At 43.4% G+C, this 24,638-nt stretch overlaps 2 protein-coding genes across 2 annotated transcripts in view; one reads left to right on the top strand and one right to left on the bottom strand.

Moving 5' to 3' along the window:
- Positions 1-11,389, bottom strand: part of srd5a1 (steroid 5 alpha-reductase 1) — a 43,156-nt gene extending 31,767 nt beyond the window's left edge. The window contains exon 1 of the mRNA XM_003220033.4: positions 10,791-11,389. Within this exon, the coding sequence (XP_003220081.2) occupies positions 10,791-11,122 (332 nt within the window). The 5' untranslated portion in view covers positions 11,123-11,389. The remainder of the gene's footprint in view (positions 1-10,790) is intronic.
- A 6,115-nt stretch (positions 11,390-17,504) lies between these two features.
- The window catches only part of nsun2 (NOP2/Sun RNA methyltransferase 2), a 39,726-nt gene continuing 32,592 nt past the window's right edge, over positions 17,505-24,638 (top strand). The window contains exons 1-3 of the mRNA XM_003220034.4: positions 17,505-17,707; positions 20,426-20,586; positions 21,829-21,933. Coding sequence (XP_003220082.2) covers positions 17,537-17,707; positions 20,426-20,586; positions 21,829-21,933 — 437 coding nt within the window. The 5' untranslated portion in view covers positions 17,505-17,536. The remainder of the gene's footprint in view (positions 17,708-20,425; positions 20,587-21,828; positions 21,934-24,638) is intronic.

Here is a 24,638-nt window from a genome sequence, read left to right on the forward strand (position 1 = left end):
TTGATCAATGAGTCCTTCAAGAGAGTTTGGAGGGTCCACCTTGGAGATTTCTTCCAACATCTCGATGTTGAGACCCTCCCGAAACTGTCCTCTGAGGGCTATGTCATTCCAACCGGTGTTGTGAGCCAGCACTCGGAACTCGGCTATGTACTGGGACAAGGGCCTGTCCCCTTGGGAAAGGCGCCGGAGTTTGTGGCCGGCCGCCTCTAAATTGTCCTCGATCCCCCAAGTCGCCTTAAGGGGATCCAAGAAGTTTTGCGCGGAACTTAGGTGTGGGGAGACTTGATCGAACAGCGCCGTCGCCCAGTTGGCCGCTGGCCCGTCTAGGAGACTGTAAATCCACACCACCTTGATGTCTTCTTGGGGAAACTCGGCATTACGGGCTTCTAGGTATGCCTGGCATTGGCGACGGAATACATGAACCTTGGAAGCTACTCCAGAAAACTTGGTTGGCAACGCCAGGGCAGGGAGACGGGTTCCGCGTTCCTTCAAGCCCCGTATTTCCCCCTCCTGCGTATGGAGCATATCACGGATTCTGTCCACTTCATCCTTGGCGATGGTGTAGCTGAGTGGTTGGTCACCCTGTCCGGCTCCGGTAGACATCCTGGCCTAGGTTAATTGGTGCTTAGGGTGGCGGAGTCAAACTGTCACGACCCAGGCAGCAGAGCACCAATAACCATACACAGAGGCCAGAATCTATCTAATATCTTTATTAAGGAAATATGTAAAGTTAATAAAAATAAGTGTAGAATAAAGTTCAGAAGAAGACCTTTCAGGAAAGGTCAATTATAGTCCAGGAAAACAATGTCCAATATGAAATATTAAGGTCCAAAGTTGTAATCCAGTAACCGAAACACTCACTTTGCCATGCAAAGTGAGGGGAGATGATAAGGTCCTTTAGTCCATGAAACTTAAGCAAGGCTAGGAAGTAAACTTGATTCTTGGAACACTAGGCTTGATTCAAGGCAACAAGAAACGAGGAACAAAAACAGGATCCGTGGTAAATTCGTGGCAAGGTCCAGGAAGCAAGACAAGGTCCTGGGAAGCAAGGCTAGGCTGGAAACGGGAACAAGAACTTGAATGCGGGAGCAGCGTAGTCCACACACAACCTACTCCCGAAGCTGACGAATTGACTCCGCAAGATTCCTACGGGGCAAAACACCTAAGTAGGGTCTCGTTTTCCCGCCAAAGAACAATTCTCTGGGGAACCAGAACCGAAAGCCATTCTCTGTGTCCAGATGCATGACTCCCTAAAGTTTCCCATGGGAAGCAGGCTTAATCAGCTGAATGCTTGGCAGCGATCCTAGCGCTCCTGCGAGACGCCTCCTGAGCGCCTCTCTGTTGTTTACAATAATCATGGCGAGAAAATGGGGGAGATTTCGGCTCAGGGCTTGTTTGACAAACTTCTGGAAGGCAAATCTCCTGCAGGTGCAAGGGCTCCATTTCTGGCTGAGAAAGCTCTAATTCTGGCTGAAACGGTGGGAAACCTAAGTTTTCCTCTTCATCTGTCACAACAGCGCTAGGAACGGGACTACATGGCCCATGAGTCATCACACTATCCCCCTCCTCAAGGCCCTCCTCAAAAATGGGCTCTCTCCCCGAGGTGCGGGGCCGCGGCTTGGCGGGGTAGGTCCGATGGAAGCGGCGGGCTAAATCGGGGGCATGGACTGTGGAAGCGTCTCATTGATGTAGCATGGAGGTTTGGTTAACCAGTTAAAATTCACGGGTAAACCAGGTTTTTTTAAACCTGAAAAATGTTGGTGTGATTTGATCCTCTAAACCACTCCCTTGGCTATGGACTTGAGCGTATCATTGCTTTCCATAGTTTCTGCACAATAACTCATTTTGTTTCAATGGTCAAGGTGAAATATCAGATGATTCCTGGGTGTATGCAGATCCAACAAGGAAAATAAATATTTCTTTTACTCACTATTTGAAATGCCAGGATGGAATATGATATAATTTTTGAGATTCAAATGATTTTTTATGGACTTAGCTGGTGTAATTCCAACAACAGACAACTTTCAACCGACAACTTTCCAGTGATAGGGCAGGGTGAAAGGTTTTCTGCTTTGCATGAAAGGTTACTCCACTGCAAACATAGCCTTTATGAGGGTAGCAGTTCATTGGTTTGGCTGAATCTTATCTATGCAGTATGAGGGCATGATTTCAAATCACTAATTAAACAGTAGTAAAAAGGAACATTTGACATGACCTCATTGGACCCTGAAAACATCCGCTCTTAAAATCCAAAACAGAGAAAACATGTATTCTAGGGAAAAACGATCCACTAATCTACCACTGAAAATGGTAGATTAGTGGATACTGGACTTTGCTGTATACTGACAATTTAATGATTGCTTCTGAGGACAAGGAAGAACTTGAATGTCAAGTGCAAGCATGGTGTGATCGGTTGGTGCAATTCGGTTTTCGACGACCAACAAGGAGACTGGTACCACCTGCTACCAAGAGCCATTTTATCAAAGCTGCGTTCATCTATGTCAGGGGTCCCCAAACTAAGGCCCGGGGGCTGAATGTGGCCCATCGAAGCCATTTATCCGGTCCCCATGGCACAAGAGCAAAAGGGGGTTGGGCTAAATGTTCCAAGGGGTCTCTTCTTCTCTTACAACCCTTTATTATTATTATTTTATTATGACACAGCAAACAAGATAGATATGCTGGATTTCGTATCACAAAATCACAAGTCGAACACTTCCCAAGTGTCTAGGACTGTGTGATGTATTTTCGGATGATGCGTGCAGATCCCAATAGGGTGGCTTTTGCAGTTGGCAGATCGTAATTTTGTCAATGTCTATTGTTTCCAAATGTCGGCTGAGATCTTATATTATTATTATTATTATTATTATTATTATTATTAACATTGAGGCTGGGTGGCCATCTGTCAGGGATGCTTTGCTTGTGTTTTTGGTGCGCAGAGGCAGAAGGGGGTTGGACTAAATGGCCCAAGGGGTCTCTTCCAACCCTCTTTATTATTATTTTTATTGTTGTTGTTGTTACTATTATTATTAACTTTGAGGCTGGGTGGCCATCTGTCAGGGGTGCTTTGCTTGTGCTTTCGGTGCACAAAGGCAGAAGGGGATTGGACTCAATGGCCCAAAGGGTCTCTTCCAACCTTCTTTTTTATTATTGTTGTTGTTGTTTGTTGTTGTTGTTGTTGTTATTATTATTTATTATTGCTCAGTGGCCAACTATAGTCCGGCCCTCCAACAGTCCGAAGGATCATGAATTGGCCCCCTGTTTAAAAAGTTTGGGGACCCCTGATCTATGTGGTGACTTCATCAAAAAGGTTGTCATCCGAATTTATCATTGATCTGAGATACCTGAAAAAGTTGACTTTTGGGATCTTCTATTCTGGTGTGAGAGAATTGGCTGTCTGCAAGAATGTTGTCCAGGAGACCCCCCAGATGTTTTTACCATCCTTGTGGGAGGCTTCTCTCATGTCCCCGCATGGAGCTGGAGCTGGTAGAGGGAGCTCATCTGCGCTCTCCCCGGGTTGGATTCGAACCAGCAAACTTCACGTCAGCAACCCAACCTTCAAGTTATCAGTCCTGCCGGTACAAGGGTTTAACCACTGGGGGCTTACTTATTAATGCACTATTTAAATATTACTTTTTATTAAAAGGCATGCTTTAATTGTATTTTCTTTCAACTGTTTACATTGTAATGTGGATGTGTTTTAGAACAAGCTTTGAGCTGACATTCCTATCTTTTAGGATACTTGCTCAGGAGACAGGATAAAGCTTTGAATCTCACTTTAAGAATCTTGATGGTATTAGATTATGTAGCTACAACTACCTTCCCTTTTGGTGATTTACAAGTGAGGAGGAATTATAAAGCTCTATCCTGTACAAATCGATATTTGTTATTCTAGCCATAGAAAACTGGATAACATTTGCGTGAGTACACGAATTACGGCATGAGGCATGCCTCTGAAGTACAGAAATGTGAGGATATTGTGATAGGTTGATTTTTGGTCAGGGAAGCAATGGTGTTAAAATGTACCCCTATGTTACCAACTTTACACCATTTCACTCGCATGAACATTTACAAATCAGCCTACTCAAACAGACGGACAGGGTGGGGGAGATGCCTTTGCAGGCTGAGAGAATGTGACTAGCTCAAGATCATCCAATGGGAATTTATGGCTGAGTAGAATTTTCAGAGTACTAGCCTAATGCTCAAACCACTATACCACCCTGGCCATCAAAAGCAGCTAAGCAATCATAAATATGTCCTTGCAAAGGGGAAAACCTGAAAGCACATGAAGAAATGCACATGGGGGGGGGGGGGACACATAAGAATTTAGATGTCCACAGTGTGCTATGTTATTTAATGGGCTGCACTCAAATAGTGAACACAGTAGGGAGGTTGCTAAGGTGTGGAATAAGAGGCTCAATGGAAAGGCAGAATGTCATGACAAGGACATCCCAGAACAAAGATGGCTAAACTTTCAGTCCTCTCTAGGTCATGATTCTTCCTCCCCACATAAATCATAGAAGTTTGTTTCCCCTCTTGCCTAGAGGATAGCAACTATAAAGAAACAATCAGAGAGAGCAGCTGTTTTATATGCAATGCTTCAGCTTACTGGCTGGTGCAACCAGACAATCAATGTAGTGTTGACTACATTCCCAGATGTCAGCCCAGATAGATGACATCTGGTGCTTACTACCAGCTTCAGTTGATAGCCAGCAGTATCCCTTCCTAGATTTGGAGGACCTAAAGATGGTTGTGCACGCACTGGTTAACCTCAAGGTTGGACTTCTGCAATGTGCTTTACAATTCAAAAACTCCAGTTGATTCAAAACATGGCAGCCAAGTTGGTTACAGGAACATACAGGAGTGAGCATATTACACCAATAGTCAAGTTACTCCACTGGCTGCCAATTAGTTTTCGGACAAAGTACAAAGTGCTGGTTTTGACTTTTAAAGCCCTATGTGGTTTGGGTCCAGGTTACCTACAAGATCGCCTTCTCCCATACAACCCTCTTAACACTTAGGTCCTCTGAGGGACATCTACTCCAGCCTGCCACAACCCGACTGACTACTGTCATGCAAAGGACCTATTCATCAGCTGGCCCACAACTGTGAAACAACCTGCTGGAAGAGCTTCGACAGCTAAATCAGTTATCAGAATTTAAACATAATTAAAGACCCATCTCTTCCGGCAGGCCTACCAAGTCAGTTTTAATAATGAATTTTAAACTCATGTCTTGTGTTCTCTATATTTTAATCATTGTTTGTGTGTTTTAATATGTGTATTTTGTATAAATACATTTTAATATGTGCATTTTATATGATGATAATGTGTTTTAACTATGTTGTAACCCGCCTCGAGGAGTAGCAGGTAAGAAATAAAATTATTATTATCACTGCAGTTGAATTCATGCAGCTCCAACGCCTCTCCAAGGCCCCTTCTACACTGCCATGGAATTCAGATTATCAATCAGACAATCCACATTTGCTATGAACTGAATTATATGAGTCTACACTGCCATATAATCGAGTTCAAAGCAGATAATCTGGATTTTATATGGCTGTATAGAAGGGGCCCAAATTTGCTGCAGTAGCAACAACTTAGCAGAGGAAAATAAATGTATGAATGGGCATCAGAGATAAAGTATTCAAAGGGATCGTGTTCCAGTCTCATGTCTAGTGTTATAAATTGAGGCCCAAGTGAATTCTTTCTAAGATTAAACAGCTTCTGATAATTGAGATACTACTGAAACATATGTGATACCTTGGAAACTTCAGTTAGTTCAAAATATAGTTGTTTTTTGTACCTATGGGAAGAACCGTCAATGTAATTTCCTGAGTGCAAGTACTTCATGTTATGGGTCACATAGCCTGTAGGTATCAGCCTCACCCATTTTTGCAGGTCCCAGATCCAGCCTCACTCCCTTTCCCAGTTGACAACTGTGGGACAGAAAGAATGGTTGTTTCTGGATGCCTCCAGAAGTACTGATTTTTTTTTTGTTAGAATAAGGCATAGCACTGACACATAGACCCTTATCTTGTCCCCTCTTCAAGCAAATCTATAAAACCAAAAATGGGCTTTCATGACACCGTTTTGTTTTGGGGAAAGCTGCAGCCCAAGTTAGATTTTGGACCTCCCTGAGGTTGTTAATCCATGTTGAAACATACTTGGAGAGCAGATCCCTTCCCATGCTGCCGTCAAAACATTCCCAAATACAATGATACCTTGATTTAAGAGTTTAATTTGTTCTGTGACCAAGCTCTTAACTCAAATCACTATGATCTTAACTACTCAAGAGCAATTTCAATGGGATTCAGGGTTTAAAGGTATTGAGGTTTCAGCAATTGATTTATCCTTTCCATTTTGGTGTAATGCAGTATTTACTTGTGGGAGAGGATGATACATTCTCCCTCTTCCCATAAACACACTATCTTCCTATTGGCCCCCTAAGACAGATATTGTATTCTAAGACAGGGTGGAAACCATGTGCTCATCCAGATTTTGTTGGACTGAAATTCCCTGCAGCCCCAAGTGAAATAGCCAACAGTGTAGGTTAATGACAGTTGAAGTACAACAATGTTTAGAGAGATTAGCAATTCTCATACCTGTTTTAAATCTTACAAATTAATGTTTTGACTAGCCATGGAACGGGGGATGGGGACAGGATGGGACAGGGGGACGTTATTAGCAGATGGGATATTTTTTGTAATGGTAAACTTTAGTAGACCATGGAAACCCAACTCAATTTGAAACAATTATCACATGAATGTGAACATGCACGTATTGGAGGTCAGCACAGTGCTGAGGAAGGAACCTGAGGAAGTAGACATTACCTGTGAAAGCTTAATCACTTTCATTTTGTCGGTTAGTCTATGTTGTCATAATATCTTTTGCGTAGTCAAGTCAGGTTAGCAGGTTGAGCATTACTTAACAGAAATGCATGGAAAACATGCCATATTATGGGTTTTGGAATATTTGCATACACATAATGAGATATCTTGGATGCAAACCTTTAACATGAAATTGATTCATGCTTTATATAGACCCGATAAACCTAGGTAATATTTCCCACAATAATTGTGAGGACAATACAAAGTCTGTGTACACCAAACAATCACAAAAAAAAGTGTCACTAAGGCCCCTTCCACACAGCTGGATAAAATCCACATTGAACTGGATTATATGGCAGTGTGGACTCAGATATTCCAGTTCAAATCAGATATTGTGGATTATTTGTCTTGATATTCTGGGTTATATGGCTGTGTGGAAGGGCCCTATCTCAGCCAACAGACAATTTTAGAATATTTTAGATTTCAGAATCCCAGATAAGGGACATCAACCTGTAAGTGGAAAGGAGCATCAGGGTGGAACAGGTAAACCCATATCCTAAGAAAAACCTATTAACATTCCAGGATCCGCCATAAATTGACAGAGGATTGAAAGGCAGGCCTATTCAACGTGTTGACCCTTTCTCTCCAAGGCCCCTTCTGCACTGCCATATAGCATCCAGATAATCTGCTTTGAATGGGATTATATGGCAGTGTAGAATCATATAATACAGTTCAAAACAGATAATATGGATTATCTAATTGAATAATATGGATTATATGGCAGTGTAGAAGGGACCTAACTTGCTCATATCAATGGAAAACCTTTTACTTAGGGAACACCTACTCTGTAGAATGAATGCAGTTAAACTCAGAGTACAATCCGCCCTGCACACTGAGGTGGTCTGCGAGACAGCTACTCCAACCAGCCAGAACCCGACTGGCAACCGTCAACCAGGGTCCTTCCAGACAGCCATATAACCCAGAATATCAAGGCAGATAATCCACAATATTTGCTTTGTACTCTGTTATCTGAGTCCACACTGCCATATAAACCAGTTCAAAGCAGATAATGTGTGATTTTATACAGCTGTGTGGAAGGGGGCGCAAAGGACCTTTTCATCGGCCACCCCAAGACTGTGGAACAACCTGCCAGTAGAGTTCCGACAGCTGCATCAGCTGTTGGAATTAAAAAACCACGTAAAGACCTATCCCTTCCGGCAGGCCTACCCAGATGGTCTTTAACCATGAATTTGAAATGCGTGTCTTGTGTTTGCTGTTAGGTATATTTTAATACATATTTTATAGAAATATGCTTCAATACATAGCTATTATAGAACGACATTTTAATAGGTGGATCTGTAGTACTTTTACAATGTTTGTGTGTTTTAAGCATTCTGTATCCCGCCTCAAGCCACGAGGAAGAAACTTTACAAAATTATTATTATTATAATATGGAGTTTTGGGAGATGTGGTTTGGTGAGCCTGAGAAGGCTAAAGATCTTGTAAAACTACAACTCCCATGATCCCATGGCAGTTCAAGTGGGGTCATCCTCTTAAAAGTCAGCATACATTAAATAGAAGACAGTTCTTTAATGGCACAGGGAGTAATCAAACTCCTTCATGTGCAGGTGGAAGGAGGGCATCTTTGAAAGGGAGCTTCCTTCAGGCCTGTATCCAGAAAAAAAAATTGGGAGGGGTTGAAACTTTTCTTCCAAGATGGCTTTTGAGATCAGTGTCTCCTGATCTGGCATGAGATCTCAATAAGGCCCTGAAATTACCACCATGATGCAAAGGTTCTGCACAGGTAATACATCCTGAATCATTGCTTCCTCTTTAAGCCAGTTCTTGTCAGCCACAAAGGATACTAGTTTCCACAACTGGCATAAGATAAGTTTCTTTCTGTTTTCTTCTGCTTTCTTATTTCCTTTATCATGATAACGAGTTACATCAAAACGTTTTCTACTGTGAATTAGCAAGAAGTTTTCAGCCAAGAACAAGTTGTTTCTCTTCTTATCCACAGGCAATACATACCCTGGCAATGGAGTCGGTGGATTTTTGCACTAATTGTGCTTTCACTTGGTCATCAGAAACAGTTCATATAAAGTGCAAGTTGTAACAGTGACACAGTTTCTTGTATTTGCTCCTGTTCCACTGTTTATTTGGCAGGGCTTGTATTAGAGCACTTTGGTCCAACCAGCGGCCTGCATGAAGCCCACCAATTCGTTTTGTTGGCCCTTGCCCTTCTTACTGGAAAAATATTTTAATTTAACATTTGGGAAAAAATTGTTTACCCTTCTTACTGCTTTAAGTTTTTAAGAAACATTTTCTTTCTGGAATGTCTCTGGCCCCCACATTTCTATACTAGAGTTTGATTAGCCCTTGGATAACTAAAGGTTGGACCACACTGTATTAGATGAACCAGTAGCAGACACCAGCATTTCTTGTTTCCACCTGCAATTCAGGTCTCACAAACACACCCCGCTGCCTTAGGCTTTGCCTGCTGGCTGTGAGTAGGGAAACTTGCTTACTTCCGCTATGCCAGCTATTGCTGCTATTGCAACATAAATTGGTAGAAATGTAGGTAATGACTGTGTGAATCTGGTTTGAGATTGTGCTTGCAGTTCTGGAGGAACTTTAGCTTTTGCTTCTCATAGACTTGGAAGGGGATTTGGTTTAGCAGTTAAAACCTATGAGTAAACCAGGTTTTTATTATTTTTGTGACCTGAAACATTTTGGGAGTGTGTTGTCGAAGGCTTTCATGGCCGGAATCACTGGATTGCTGTGAGTCTTCCAGGCTGTATGGCCATGTACCACTAGCATTTCACCCACATATATGGCAGGCATCCTCAGAGGTTGTGAAGTAAACTAAACAAGGGAGGTTTATATATCTGTGGAAGGTTCAGGGTGGGAGAAAGAACTCTTGTCTGTTGGAGGCAAGTGTGAATGCTGCAATTAATCACCTTGATTAGCATTTAATAGCTTTGCAGCTTCAAGGCTTGGCTGATTCCTGCCTGGGGGAATCCTTTGTTGGAAGGACAAGAGGGATCCTCTCACCTCTGCAGGAGTCTACCGTAAACCATGCAGCTCTGAACAAGTCTACATCACACCCAGCATTGTCCAAACACAAATAAAGGAACATGAAAGGAACTGCAAACTATTTCAACCAGAGGAGTCAGCCATAGCAGAGCACTTGATGAACCAACATGAACACAGCATATTATTTAAGAATGCAGAAATGCTGGATCACTCTAACATCCACTATGTCAGACTACTAAAAGAAGCCATTGAAATCCACAAGCATGTGGATAATTTCAACAGAAAAGAGGAAACCATGAAAATGAACAAAATCTGGCCACCAGTATTTAAAAACTCTAAAATCAGAATAGTAAAGAACAACACTCAAAATCAGGGGAATTCCAGACAAGACAAAATCAGGGCCAGCTAATCACCTCCCAACAAAGGATTCTCCCAGGCAAGAATCAGCCAGGCCTTGAACCTGCAATGCTAATCAAGGTTGTCAGTTGTAACATTTGCACTTACCTCAGGGAGGCAAGAGTTCTTTCTCCCACCCTGGAAATTATTCCACAGATATATAAACCCCATTCGCCTGATTTCCAACAAACCTCATAACCCCTGAGGATGCCTGCCATGGATGGGGGCGAATCGTCAGGAGAGAATACTTCCGGAACTTCCGGAAAACTCACAGCAACCCATCGTGTGAATAGTCAAAATTTGGTTGAGGTAGTGCTTGCAGTTCTGGAGGCACTCTAATTTTTGCTTCTTACGGACTTGGCATGGACATTTGGTTTAGCAGTTAAAATCCACGAGCAAACCAGGGTTTGTTTGTTTTTTGACCTGAAAGATTTTGGAGGTGGTTTGAACCCCTAAACCGGCCCCTTGGCTACGGGGCTTAGCCGGCCCCCTTCCATCCTTCCCTCCTCCTCCACCTCCTTTGCCCGGCGAACCTGTAGGTGTAGTGGAAGAGGAAGAGCCCCAGGAGGATGCGGTTGGGCCAGGCTCCGAGCTGCGCGCCGTCGCTGCAGAGGACGAGCAGGGCCGGGACGAGGCAGGAGGGCGACTCCTGCAGGAGCCAGGCGGCGGCGGCAGGGATCGGGAGGCCGAAGTAGGGCGAGGTGTAGCGGCCGTAGGGCATCCCCACCACGTTGCTCAGCGGCAGCATCAGCACCAGGCCGCCCACCAGCCCCCAGCTCAGGCTCGCCAGCAGCCGCGCCTCCTCGGGCCCCGACAGGCCCCGCCAGAACTCCGCGCTCAGCGCCGCCGCCGCCAGAGAGCCCATGGCGACCCAGGAACCGGCCTCTGCCGCCGCTGCCGGGCCGCTCGCGCTTTTCTTTCCCTCCGAGGGCGGGGAGGCGGTGCCACCGTCGCCGGGAAGGGCGGGAGAGGGGCCCGCCTTCCCCCCACGGGGACTGTGTGGTGCCTGGCGTCACAAGGCGGACTGGAAGCCCTCAGCCCGGAGGCAAGGAAGGAGGGAGACCGGCCTGCCGGCCTTCCTTCCTTCCTGAGGCGCTGCCCGCTGGCAAGGAAACCAACAGCCTTCTCTTTGTTACGAACAAAAGAACCACGAGGCAACCACCCAAATCAGGGGCCAACCGTCCTGGCGCGGGCGCGTCTCTGATTGGCTCCCCCGACAACTACCGACAGGGCAGCCAAACTCATTTGCTTTGGGGTTGTTGTATGTCTTTCGGTCTGTGTGGCCATGTTCCAGAAGTATTCTCTCCTGACGTTTCACCCACATCTATGGCAGGCATCCTCATAGGTTGTGAGGCATGGAGAAACTAGGCAAGGAAGGTAAAAATATATATCTGTGGAGAGTCCAGAGTGTGACAAGAGTCCTTTGTCAGTTGGAAGCCAGCGTTAATGTTTCAGTTAATCACCCTAATTAGCATTGGAAAGGTTTGTCTCTTGCCTGGGGGGGGCATCCTTTGTTTAGAATCATTAGCCGTCCTTGGGGCTCCTCAGCCCTCAGAGTGTTTCTTCCCATCTACTGTTCTGATTTTTGAGTTTTTTTTAATTAGGGTGATTAACTGAAACATTAACGCGGACAACTTCAACAGAAAGAAGGAAACCATGAAAATGAACAAAATCTGGCTACCAGTATTAAGAAACTCAAAAATCCATCATTGGTGGGCTTCAGAATGTTTTCTGGATGCAGGGTGAACTACAACTTCCATGTGGGTGGGTCAGTCCCCCAAACTCCTCCAGGATTCACAGCCTGCCATGTTGTGTCTGTGTGACAAGTTTGGTCCAGATCCATCATTGGTGGGGTTCAGAATACTCTCAGGGTGCATGGTAAACTATAACTCCCACCCGGGTGGGTCAGTTCCCCCACAAACCTTTCTATTATGTTCTGTTGGTCATGGGGGTTCTGTGTGCCAGGGCACTTCCAGACAGCACCAAAATGCAGAGTTTAAAAGTGGGGCAAAAAGTCCCTGAACCTGACAGCAAGCCCACACACAGACCTGTCATCCCCAGGAAATGCTCCCCCGCTGCCCTCACACCTTCCTTTGAAGCAGATCAAGATGAAGGGGTTTGGGAGACAACCCACAGAAGTTTTTTTAATAGAAAATCTCTTCTGAAGTGGGGTCAGTAAGATCATACACACATTTTCACCTGCATGATGCTGTTTGAGATAGTAGGGGATGCCATGTGATCAGGAAATGAATAGTTTGTCCCTTTTTGCCTGCTTAAGGGAAAAGTTACTGTTTTGTATGTGTCATATCAGCTGATTTTTCTGTACCAATAAGATGTGTAGTGTCTTGGAATGCTTTCAGTGTATGCCAACAATATAAATGCTTTGTTCAAAGACTGTATGGGATCTTCGGGAATTTGAGTTGGAGTGATCCACCTGAGGTCCCAGCTGAATAAAACTGTATTTTTCCACTTCAGAATACTCAGTGTTATCCTTGGACTTCTCAACCATTTCACTTTGAGATGCGCTGGACCCCATATGTGCACATGTGGAGATCCCAATGCAAGCAGATGTCTTAGTCCCTCTCTTCACCAAACTGTTAGTACAAGCTCTGTTTAATATTATAAAGATCTAAATAAATAGTTGCAGAGACTTTAATTTACATTGAAACCTTTATGTGAAACAAGCGAAAGATCATAAATGTTAAAAATATACATGAAAAGTTGTCATGAGATCTGTTGTGTTCCCATACATTTCATTATTACAATTTATGCATACGTATGTCTGTGTCCCTTTTAAAGGGTTGGTTTAACTTCTGGATTGCTAGTCAAACTGAATTAATGTGTCGCAAAATGATGTGCTTTCCCTTTAGCTACCTGTGTGTCCCTGGCTTCATTGTTTGACAGCCTGATCAGCTGTTTCTGGCTTTCAAAACACACACATGCGCTGGAGCAGTCCACACAGGGGGATGGGAAGGAAATCACGTGTTTTGCATGACTGCAGTTATAGTTATGCGAAGGTGCACACTTTGGGGGGTGGAATCGGGTTTTAAGCGCACCTTTTAAACATGCTTTTCAGCTGTTAACCCAGTTCCGCCCACACTTTCACTAAACTTTGTTTCATCAGTGGAACTTTGTTCTCATCTTGATGCTTGGTGCTCAGGCCTGCAAACCTGGCTTCACATTGCACTTCACGTGCACAATGCTGAATGTGGCCCAAAATAGATAGCAAAACCAGGAAGGGACCTATGTTTTCTCCAAGGAGGGGAAATACCTGCTCTTCTAGAGCAGGACTTCTTGAACTTTTCCACTCAGGGTTCTTTTGGGCCTGAGACAATTTGACATGGCCCCGAGATATATTGATATATAACATAGGTATAAAAATCAAATATTTACTGATAAGTAATCAGCATTCGCAAGACTTGCGAAACAGACTGATCTTCTTTTTGAAGGATTGCTGAAACATCTGCAGAATCCACCATAAACACTGTGCAACAGATTCATGTAAATGTCCCAAACAGCACTAGCTGACATTCAGAAAACATTTACTGTTGTCAAATTTTGGGACCCCAACATTGAACTAAAGTGTCCTTATTTGGAGTCATGGCCCGCAGTTTAAGAAGCAGTGCTCTAGCGAATATAGGACTACAGCTGCCTTCATGTTATTGAATAACAACTGCAGACGGGATAATAGGAATTGGAGCACATCAGTACTTGCGACTCTGAAGTTGGAGAAATTTTGAAGGGCATTCAGCCTACAGGACTTGCATTTGGCACGTGCTGTAGTGTGAGTGACCCTAAGTGTCCTTTCTCCTTATCTATGTATCCTGTCCTCACTGTGATATAAACTATTACTTAGTGATGTTTTTCCCAGCCTTTCTCTTCCTGCTAGGCCTCTCAGCCCTTCCCTAGAATGAAGCTAAATTAGAACAGCACCTTGAGTAACATTCCTATGTTAAAATCAAGTTTTTTGATAAAGCCTTTTGTTTGTTCTCCAAGCCTTTGCTTCTTAATTGTGATCTCTAATTCTTGCCAAAGTACTCTCTCCCGAACAAACATCTGCCCCACAGGTTCTGAGCAGAAAGAGACAACACAATTGCTTTAGGCCTCTGTGTATGGGAAGAAAGCTTTGGGTGGGATAGTTGTAGTAGGGAAGGATTTGCAGACAAATATAATTTGCTGAGTAAAGGTTTCTCATCACGGTGTATTTACTCATTTGTGCTGATAAAACAATTCTTACTCCCTTACTTACAATAGAATTGTCTCCTATTTGAGTGAACAGTGCAACAAGGTTTGTGTGTGTGTGTGATTAGAATGGTGATAACAAACTCCTGAATGAAAATCTGTTAGTGAATGAGTTTTGTTGTTACACTTTTTGCATAGTTGGATGAGAACTTGGATAGCAGACAACTCACTGTGTGCACAATTCTTCCACAACTTTTTAGGGAACGTTGCTGATGTCTATATACAATAGTTGGGGAGTTCATCTAGAACTATCCAGAAAAGTGTAGTTTATATTCCATTGTCAGCCTGCTCCAGGTGAGGTGATATTTTCCCTTGTGCACTGAGATGGAATGCAGCAGGATAAATCAACTGAAGCTCAATTCAACAAAATGGAAGCAAATGGTATTTTCCTTTAATATCTCCTTTAACAACATTTCAAAGGACCTAACTGATACCAAACTGGGAGGGATAGCGAATACTCCAGAAGACAAGAGCAGAATCCAAAATGATCTTAACAGATTAGAAAGATGGGCTAAAACTAACAAAATGAAGTTCAACAGGGAGAATACTTCACTTCGGCAGAAAAAATGGAATGCAAAGATACAGAATGGGGGATGCCTGGCTCGACCGCAGTTCGTGTGAAAAAGATCTTGGAGTCCTCGTGGACAACAAATTAAACATAAGCCTACAATGTGATGCGGTGGCAAAAAAGCCAGTGGGATTTTGCCCTGCATAAATAGGAGTATAGTGTCTAGATCCAGGAAGTCATGCTACTCTTCTATTCTGCCTTGGTCAGACCACACCTCGAATACTGTGTCCAATTCTGGGCACCACAATTGAAGGGAGATGTTGACAAGCTGGAAAGTGTCCAGAGGAGGGCGACTAAAATGATCAAGGGTCTGGAGAACAAGCCCTATGAGGAGTGGCTTAAAGAGCTGGGCATGTTTAGCCTGCAGAAGAGGAGGCTGAGAGGAGACATGATAGCGATGTTTAAATATGTGAGGGGAAGTCATAGGGAGCAAGCTTGTTTTCTGCTGCCCTGGAGACTAGGATGCAGAACAATGGCTTCAAACTGCAGGAAAGGAGATTCCACCTGAACATTAGGAAGAACTTCCTCACTGTGAGAGCTCTTCAGCAGTGGAACTCTCTGCCCCGGAGTGTGGTTGAGTCTCTTTCCTTGGAGGCTTTTAAGCAGAGGCTGGATGGGCATCTGTCAGTGGTGCTTTGAATGTCATTTTGCTGCTTCTTGGCAGAGGGTTGGACTGGATGGCCCGTGAGGTCTCTTCCAACTATATGATTCTATGATTTTATGATTCTAATATGCCTTTAGATTCTATTGTCTGAATGAAATTGATAAATTGTTGTGTTTTTAGACTGAGTTAAAAATCTGTGCAAGATTGTACACTAATTTTTAGGTGGAAGGATAAAGCCATTCCCTTGCCCATTTGGATAGAGGGTTTAAGAAGAAAGCTGTAGAACATTTTATTCTCATTTGCAAGAATACCTTAGCCAGAAAAAGGCTAAGGAGGACTATATGTGCGCTGTGCAATGGCTGGCTCCCCACTCAAAATTTGTTCTCTGCACCTCAAGTGTATCTATAGTGTTGAATTAATGTAGTCTGACACCACTTTGACTGCCATGCATCATTATGATTGAATTCTGAGATTTGTTGTATGGTGAGGCAGAGACCTTTTATGGCAAATAAGGCTGAAGATTTTGTAAAATTATGGCCCAGCATACACCAATCATTCAATCAGTTCAAAATTAGCTTCAATCTGGGATTATATGACAGCATAGAAGGGGCCTGGGTGACAAACAGGGTCTAGGGCTGGATCTACAGTGATTTATATCCCAGGTTCTGATAACAACAACTACTACTACTACTACTTTATTTTTGTATCTCAGATTATCTGGCAGAGGAGATTTAGGGTCCTTCCACAAAGCCATATAACCCAGAATATCAAGGCAGATAATCCACAATATCTGCTTTGAACTGGAATACCCGAGTCCACACTGCCATATAATCCAGTTAAATGAAGATTTTATACAGCTGCGTGGAAGGGGCCTCAGATAATCTGGAATCAAATCCTGGAATATAGAGCTGTGTAGATCCAGCACTAATTTCAGCAAGAAAAAGAAAGCAACTGTATCTGAGGCACTTACTTAAGGCCCTTCCACCCAGCCATATAACCCAGAATATCAAGGCAGAAAATCCCACAATATCTGTTTTGAACTGGGTTATCTGAGTCCACACTGCCATATAATCCAGTTCAAAGCAGATAATGTTGGGTTTTATTCAGCTGTGTGGAAGGGCCTTGCACAACTGTACAATCGATGCCATAAATATGTATTTTCCCGTGGGTGTTGCAGAAGAAAGGTGTGGCTGAGATTGACCTGTGTTCTCTGAAAAAAAATCTCCCCATAAAATATTCACAAACATGCAACCATTGGTCATTAATATTATGTATGGAGAAAGCTTGGGCTCCGCTGATTTGTATACACTCATAAGGCCAGCTAACACCTCCCAACAAAGTTTCCCCTCAGACAGGAAGCAGCGAGGCTTTGAATCTGCAAGGCCATTCAAAGCTAATCAAGGTGACCAGTTGTAACATTCACACTTGCCTCCGACAGGTAAGAGTTCTTTCTTCCACAGATACATAAACCCCACTTGTTTAGATTTCCCACAAACCTCACAACCTCCGAGGATGCCTGCCATAGATGCGGGCGAAACGTCAGGACAGAATGCTTCTGAAAAATAGCCATACAGCCCAGAAAACTCACAGTAATCCAGTGATTCTGTCATGAAAGCCTTTGACAACACATTTTTAAAAACTCACAAGAAATCATTACCCAGCATTTCTGGGGTAGCAAGCCTGAGTACCCGTCTGCACATGCGCGGATAGTGATCTTTACAGGCAGCTCTTTGTTCCGAAACACACCCATCTCGCAAGTGATCCCGGAAACTCGGCGTCGCTAGTGGCATCTATTTTTCGCAAGTCTGCCTCCCCTCGAGTTCGCAGTGCGCCTGCGCCGGTGACACGCGCACAGGCGATATCGAATGAGCACGTTGACGCGCGCACTGAGAAGAAGGCTTCCGGTCTGTTTGTGGAGAGTTCGCCCTCGTTTCGTGGCCTTGTGGCGAAGGGGCGCTGCCGGCGTTGCAGGCGCCATGGGCCGAAGGCAGCGCCAGAGGCAGCAGCAGCAGCAGAAGCGAGAAAGGGGCCCTGGGGTGAGTCGAGGCCTAGTCTGGCACCGCGAGGCCCAGCGTGAGCTCCAAGAATTGCCACTCGCAGGGCATGTTGCTTTATATATGAGGAACATTTACTCCCACTTGGCAGAAAGTCCCCATTAACTGAGTGTGGACTCAGATAACCTAGTTTAAAGCAGATATTGTGAGATTTTCTGCCTTGATATTCTGGGATATAGGGCTGTGTCGAAGAGCCCCAAGTGATTGCTTTAATATTCCTCTGGGTATTTACAGTGGTGTTTTTAATGTGAGTATCCCATGTGCCCCTTTCTGAAAGATACCCAGATATTTTTAAAAACACAACTTGTTTTAATGGGCTGATTATCAATCTGCCATTTATGCCTCACCTTTTTTCTAGTAAACGCCATGACTTTAGATTTGGAGTCATTAATTGTCAGTCCAGACTGCCATATAATCCAGTTCAAAACAGAGAATATGGGATTTTATGCACCTGTATGGAAGGGGCCTAAGAATGCACCTACACTGCAGAGTTCATGCAGTTTTGACACCACTTTAACTGCCATGGCTCAGTGATATGGAATCATGGGAGTTTTAACTTTGGTGAGCCACCAACAGTCTTGGGCAGAGAATGCTAAAGACCTTGTAATTCCATAGCAAGAGCTGTCCAACTGCATTATACAGTGTAGTTGCACTTTTGACATATCATAAAAGAAAAGGGGGTAGCAGTGTGGAAAAGGATCAAATTCAGCAGAAACGCATTTTTACCATCTCATTTATTTATTCATATTGTACTATTACTGTACGTGGTACTTGATGAGTAAAACAACTGAATTGTTGCCCTCAGGCTAACGATTTTAATTAAAACATGACACAAAAGTTAAAGGGGGGTGAGAGTGTGGAAAGGGATGAAATTCAGCAGAAACATTATCATCATTTACTGTATTTGTTTAGCACCATCACTGTACATGACATTCAGAAATAAAAAGAAACATAGAACAATCCCTACTTTTAGGCTTACAGTCTAATTAGCACATGACGGAAAAGAGGTGGCAGATGGAAAGAGGGTGGAAGTCAGATAGATACTGGCTTCATCTCTTCCTCAGAGGCCACAATAGTGACATTGGGGGCCCTTCCACACAGCCATATAACCCAGAATATCAAAGCAGAATAACCAACAATATCTGCTTTGAACTGGGTTATCTGAGTCCACAGTGCCATATATCTCAGTTCAAAGCAGATAATGTGGGATTTTCTGTAGAAGGGGCCTAGGATGGAGGGAAAAGGGGGCTTTAATCTGCTTCTGGGCTTTGGCATGACAACTTCCTGAAAACTGCAAATCACTTGTAATTAACATTTTTAAAGTAATTATATCATGTCTGAGGGACCTTCCACACAGCCATATAACCCAGAATATCAAGGCAGATAATCCACAATATCTGCTTTGAACAGGCCCCTTCCACACAGCCAAATAAAATCCCACATTTTCCTTATTGAACTGGAATATATAGCAGTGTGGATTTGGATAATCCAGTTCAAAACCTATATTCTGGGATTTTTCTGCCTTGATATTCTGGGTTACATGACTGTGTGGAAAGGTTCTGAGTCCATACTGCCATATAATCCAGTTCAAAGCAGATAATGTGATATTTTATACAGCTGTGTGGAAGGGGTCTAAGTTCTCATGCTGTTGTAACTTGATGAAGAATAATGTCACTGTGTTCCTGATTTAGGACCCTTCCATACAGTCATATAACCCAGAATATCAAGGCAGATAATCCACAAATTGGAGCCCCCAGACGGCGTAGTGGACTAAGTGACTTGAAGGTTGGGTTGCTGACCTGAAAGCTGCCAGGTTTGAATCCCACCCGGGGAGAATGTGGATGAGCTCCCTCTATCAGCTCCATGTGGGGGCATAAGACAAGCCTCCCACAAGGATGGTAAAAACATCAAAACACCCGGGCATCCCCTGGGCAACGTCCTTGCAGACGGCCAGTTCTCTCCAGAAGTGACTCAAGTTGCTCCTGACACGAAAAAAAATCCACAATATCTGCTTTGAACTGGGTTATCTGAATCCACACTACCATATAATCCAGTTCAATGTGGATTTTATCCAGTTGTGTGGAAGGGGCCTTAGTTGGTTTTAATTCAGTTCAGTTTAATTACTTGCAGTCATGTTTCAGTTACTGTGCTGTGTACTTAGATGTGTTTTGTATCCTATGCCAGCGGCTTAGAGAATTTTGATAGCCGGAGCTCCTGGTGGCGCAGTGGATTAAAGCCTTGTGACTTGAAGGTTGGGTTGCTGACTTGAAGGCTGTCAGGTTCGAATCCAACCCGGGGAGAGCGCGGATGAGCTCCCTGTATCAGCTCCAGACGGGGAAATGAGAGAAGCCTCCCATAAGGATGGTAAAAACATCAAAACATCCGGGCGTCCCCTGGGCAACATCCTTGCAGACGGCTAGTTCTCTCACACCAGAAGTGACTTGCAGTTTCTTAAGTTGCTCCTGACACACAAAAAAGAGAATTTTGATGTTTTGGACAATTAAAATATCTATTTTAATTGCTTTGAAATAACAAAACATTGCTTTTAAAATGTTTAACTATAGTTTTCATTACTTACCTTGGCATAGCAACTTGTTGTTTTTTAAATGAAGTTTTCTATGTTATAGGCCCAGATATAGTTTAAATATCTTACTGACAAGTGTTATTGATTTACTCTTTTCTGTGTTTTTTTCCCCATAGGGTTGGCCTGAAGGTGGTTATCCAGAGATTGTGAAGGAAAATGCATTGTTTGAGCATTACTATGGTACTCTGGGCATTGTGCCTCAGGGGGAGTGGGAGGATTTCATGGCTACTCTGCGGGAACCACTTCCTGCCACTCTCCGGATTACAGGGTACAAGAGGTAAAGTACGAAAACTAAAACTGTTTGGAATTTGCTTTCATTTAGTAAAATATCCAATAAAATTGTGTGGATGGGTGGAAAGGCAAATGCTGAAACTTTCCAAAAGTGAGCATTACTGGTGTGTTTGCTGATGTGTTATTAATATGGAAATTATTACTATTTTTTAAATTTTTGTTCCATCTTTTCCTTAGCTGATTTCTCAATACATCATTTAAAACACACTTAAAAGCCTATTGCATATAAAAGTTAAAAAGCAAGTAATCTGGCAAAAAATAAGAAAAAAAGTTAAAAGCATAAGCAATTAATCAACAATAATAAACGCCCAGCACAAAGATAATATGGGTACCAATCTTGCCTCTTTGGATGGGGAGTTTCAGAGTCTTACCAACTCTCCTTTCTGCCCATTAAAAGTTTCTGTAAGGGTGGTGAGACAGAAGATCTCAAAATATGGGCAGACTTGTAAGAGTCAATACAGTTCTCAAATAAACTATACCTAATCCTTATAGGACAGAGTTATCCAAACTGTATTTCGCAAAATGTTAGTGGTTGCAGTGTGGCGGTGTGTCATGCAAATGTAACAAGAAACCTCTGAGCCTATGTGACATAAGTAATAAATCATATATTTAAAAAAATACAAATTAAACATTTTCCTGCAATACATTGTGTCCCCATACATTTGGTTTTTTCAGTTTATGTATCTGTCTTATAAGGGATAGGTTTAATCTCCAGTTTGCTAGTAAAATTGAATTACTGTGTTGCAAAATGATGCATGTCCATAAAGCATGTCACCAACATGAAATGTTTGGAAACTTCTGTTATAGGGTATTATAGAGTAGCTATAAGAAAGGTGGTTGCCAGAAACTGTGGTGTAAATTTTGATATTACATCAAAATGCAGTTATTAGTCCTGCTTCACAATACAGATGGCATAGAAACAACTTGAGGTAGCTGCTTGATACAGTGGCCAGTCTGTATGCCAATGCAAAGCTTGTTGCCTCACTGTGCAAATTGTTTTTTGTGGGAATGTGGGGAAACCATGTAATGTTTAGTTTCAGATAGTCTTCTTAATGGTTGGTGAGTATGAGATTTATACTTTAGTTGTTGTGAAAAGGGAAATATTGAACTAAAGCTTGTAGCTGGCAGTAGGATTTTTGATATTGAGCAAGAAGCTACTGAAACAATAAGGTTATGCTCTTGTACCACGATCAGTAGATTTCCACATTGTTTTGTTCTTCTTCTGTAGCCATGCCAAGGAAATTCTCCACTGTCTGAAGAACAAATATTTCAAGGAATTAGAGAACCAAATGGTAGATGGTCAGAAAATTGAAATGCCACAACCACTGATTTGGTAAGATTATTATATATTGGCCATCAATATACTTCACTTGATCCCAATTTTGTTATAACTGTAATTATCAGACATTTAAAATACTGTTTTTAAACCTGTATCTTACTAGTTGTGGTTTTGATAGTTTGTCTTGTACTTAGTGGCAGTGTCAGATATAATGATAGGACAGATTTGTTGGCTTACTCATTTGCAGCCAACCTGTGTAACATGGCCAGCCATCACCAACCACTTAGGCCCCTTCCACACAGCTGAATAAAATCCCACATTATATGCTTTGAACTGGAATATATGACAGTGTGGACTCAGGTAACCCAGTTCAAACTGATATTGTGGGATTTTCTGCCTTGATATTCTGGGTTATAGCTGTGTGGAAGGGCCCTTAAATTCTCCTGGTGGTATAAATGGTTAAATCAAACAACTGCAAAAGAAACTAATAGCTTTCTGTTACATCTGAAAGTGACATAAATCTTGCATTCATTAATTTCATTATTCATACTTAACATGTTCTGTTATGATTGAGCCTCATGGCTCTGTTACTGACAGACGTGGGCGTAAGACTCCTCGAGAGTCAGATACTCTCGAGGAGCGAGAGAGAAAAAGACTGCGAGACATATTTGCAGCACCATCTGACGAGGAGTCTTTCGAAGGGTTTACGGAGAGAATGGAGGAGGGGCTGGTTAGCTCAGAGGAGGATGAGATGGATTGGACTCGGGTAAGGGAGGAAGTGGGTGCCACTGGCCATGATGGGACAGAAGATGAATGGGGACCTTCAGGATTAGACCCATGGTTTAGCTGGAGGGATGGGACGGGATCCACAGCTGGAGATGCTGTTGGGCGTAGTCAGAGGTGTTCCAGCTCTGACGAGGAAAGTGATGAGGAAACGCCCGGGTTAAGGAGGACAGCTGACAGTGATGAAGATTTGTAACTGGCATAAAATGGGGCTTGGGAGCAATTGCAAATTGCGTTGGGCAAGGTAATCTGGGCAAACGCTTGGGATCCGTGTGTGTGTGGGACGCTTCCCTGAAGACTTGTGTGCTTTCCTGTGCTGTGACGTAAGTTGATTGGAATCCAGGGTCAGACGGCGGGAGGGATTGTGTGGGCATTTGTTTGTGCAAACCTGTGCTTACTCTTATTAGCTTGACCCTCCGTCGTCTTCTTGACGGACGCCATCTCCTGCTTTGAGAACTCGGACTGAACTGACCACGGCTTGTCTTTCCCCCCTTCTTGGACTTGGAAAAACTACAAACGTCTGCTTCTGGCTTTGATCTACGGAACGGAACTGGTCTACTCAACTGCTACAATCCTTGGCTGATTTACTCGTGTTGGAGATCCTGTCTGCTGTGTGTGTGGGGGAGCGACGCAAGTTACTCTAAGCACAGTGTTGGCAGCAGAGAGGAATCTGCTGCCAATTAGTTGCATTCTTTGTATCTTTTGTTCCTTGGCTTTCGTTTCGTTTATACCCAGGCTGAAGAAAGCAGTTTGTTTTTACCCGGATTAAACTCCGGTTTAATCCGGTTTATCTTTTGAACATTTACTTTTGCCCCTTTTTGCTCCTAAAGGCAAAAACTGCCTGGCCCTTGTGTTTTACGGGCATTTTTGAGTTCTGTAATCTAATAAACTCTGTTACTTTGAATCTTGTGGCGTTCTGTCCTTGACAGATTGCCCAACGCCCATAAAAAGTTTATTGCAGCAATAAACCCGTCAGGAAGACGATGGATGAGTTAAGGGCCAAAGTAGACCAATTGCAAACGGCTTTTACCGTTAGCCAAACAGCTCAGGCTGTGAAAGGACATGTTTTGACTCCTGAACGCTTTGACGGAACCAGGTGCAAGTTGCCAACCTTTTTGGCACAAGTGGAGCTTTATTTTTCTCAGCTCAGTGCTCATGCTTTTCCTACAGACACTAGCAAGGTGGCCTTTATTTTGAGTTTGTTGACCGGTCCCGCAGGACAATGGGCCACTAATTTAATTTTGGGAAATGACCCAGTCAAGGACAATTTGAATAATTTCAAAAAGTTGTTAACTGATACTTTTGGGGATCCTCTCCGCACGGAGAACGCTGGGTGGGCTCTGTATCGGTTGAAACAGGGAAAGGGGACTGTTTTGGATTACTTAAATAAGTTTAACCTGTATCGCCACCAGCTGGATTGGGGGGAAAATGCATTCATGCTTTTATTTACTGCCGGGTTAAGTGATATGCTCCAGGATGAATTAGCACGCTTGGAGCCGGCTGAAAGCTGGGACGCCTTAGTAGCTAAGGTGCTGCGTTTAGACGCAAGGTTCGAGGCTCGTAAACACTCAAAAGCAATGTGTGCGCCACCCATGCATGTAACCAGGGCACCTGTGGTGATGGGGGAAGAGCCCATGGAGCTTGGGGTCTTTAAAAAGCTGCCTACAGAGGAAAAGAGCCGTAGGAGGCAGCTGGGCTTGTGTTTGTACTGTGGGAATGCTGGGCATTTTGCCAAAAATTGTAATGTGAAACCTTCCCAGCTTTCGGGAAAAGGCCAGCCCTAGTGCGACGTGAGTCCAACGCACTAGGGCTCCTCAAGCAGTCAACTGAGGGGAGGAAGCATGTTTTCGTACCCATTACATTATCTGTTGGGGGAAGGGAACTTGTTTCTACTTTGGCACTGCTGGACTCAGGGGCTACGGTCTCCTATGTAGATATTGAGTTTGCTAAGAAGCATGGCATTCCTAGAGTGCGCA

This window comes from Anolis carolinensis, chromosome 4 (assembly GCF_035594765.1).
Source record: "Anolis carolinensis isolate JA03-04 chromosome 4, rAnoCar3.1.pri, whole genome shotgun sequence".
In the NCBI taxonomy this organism is placed as follows: domain Eukaryota; kingdom Metazoa; phylum Chordata; class Lepidosauria; order Squamata; family Dactyloidae; genus Anolis; species Anolis carolinensis.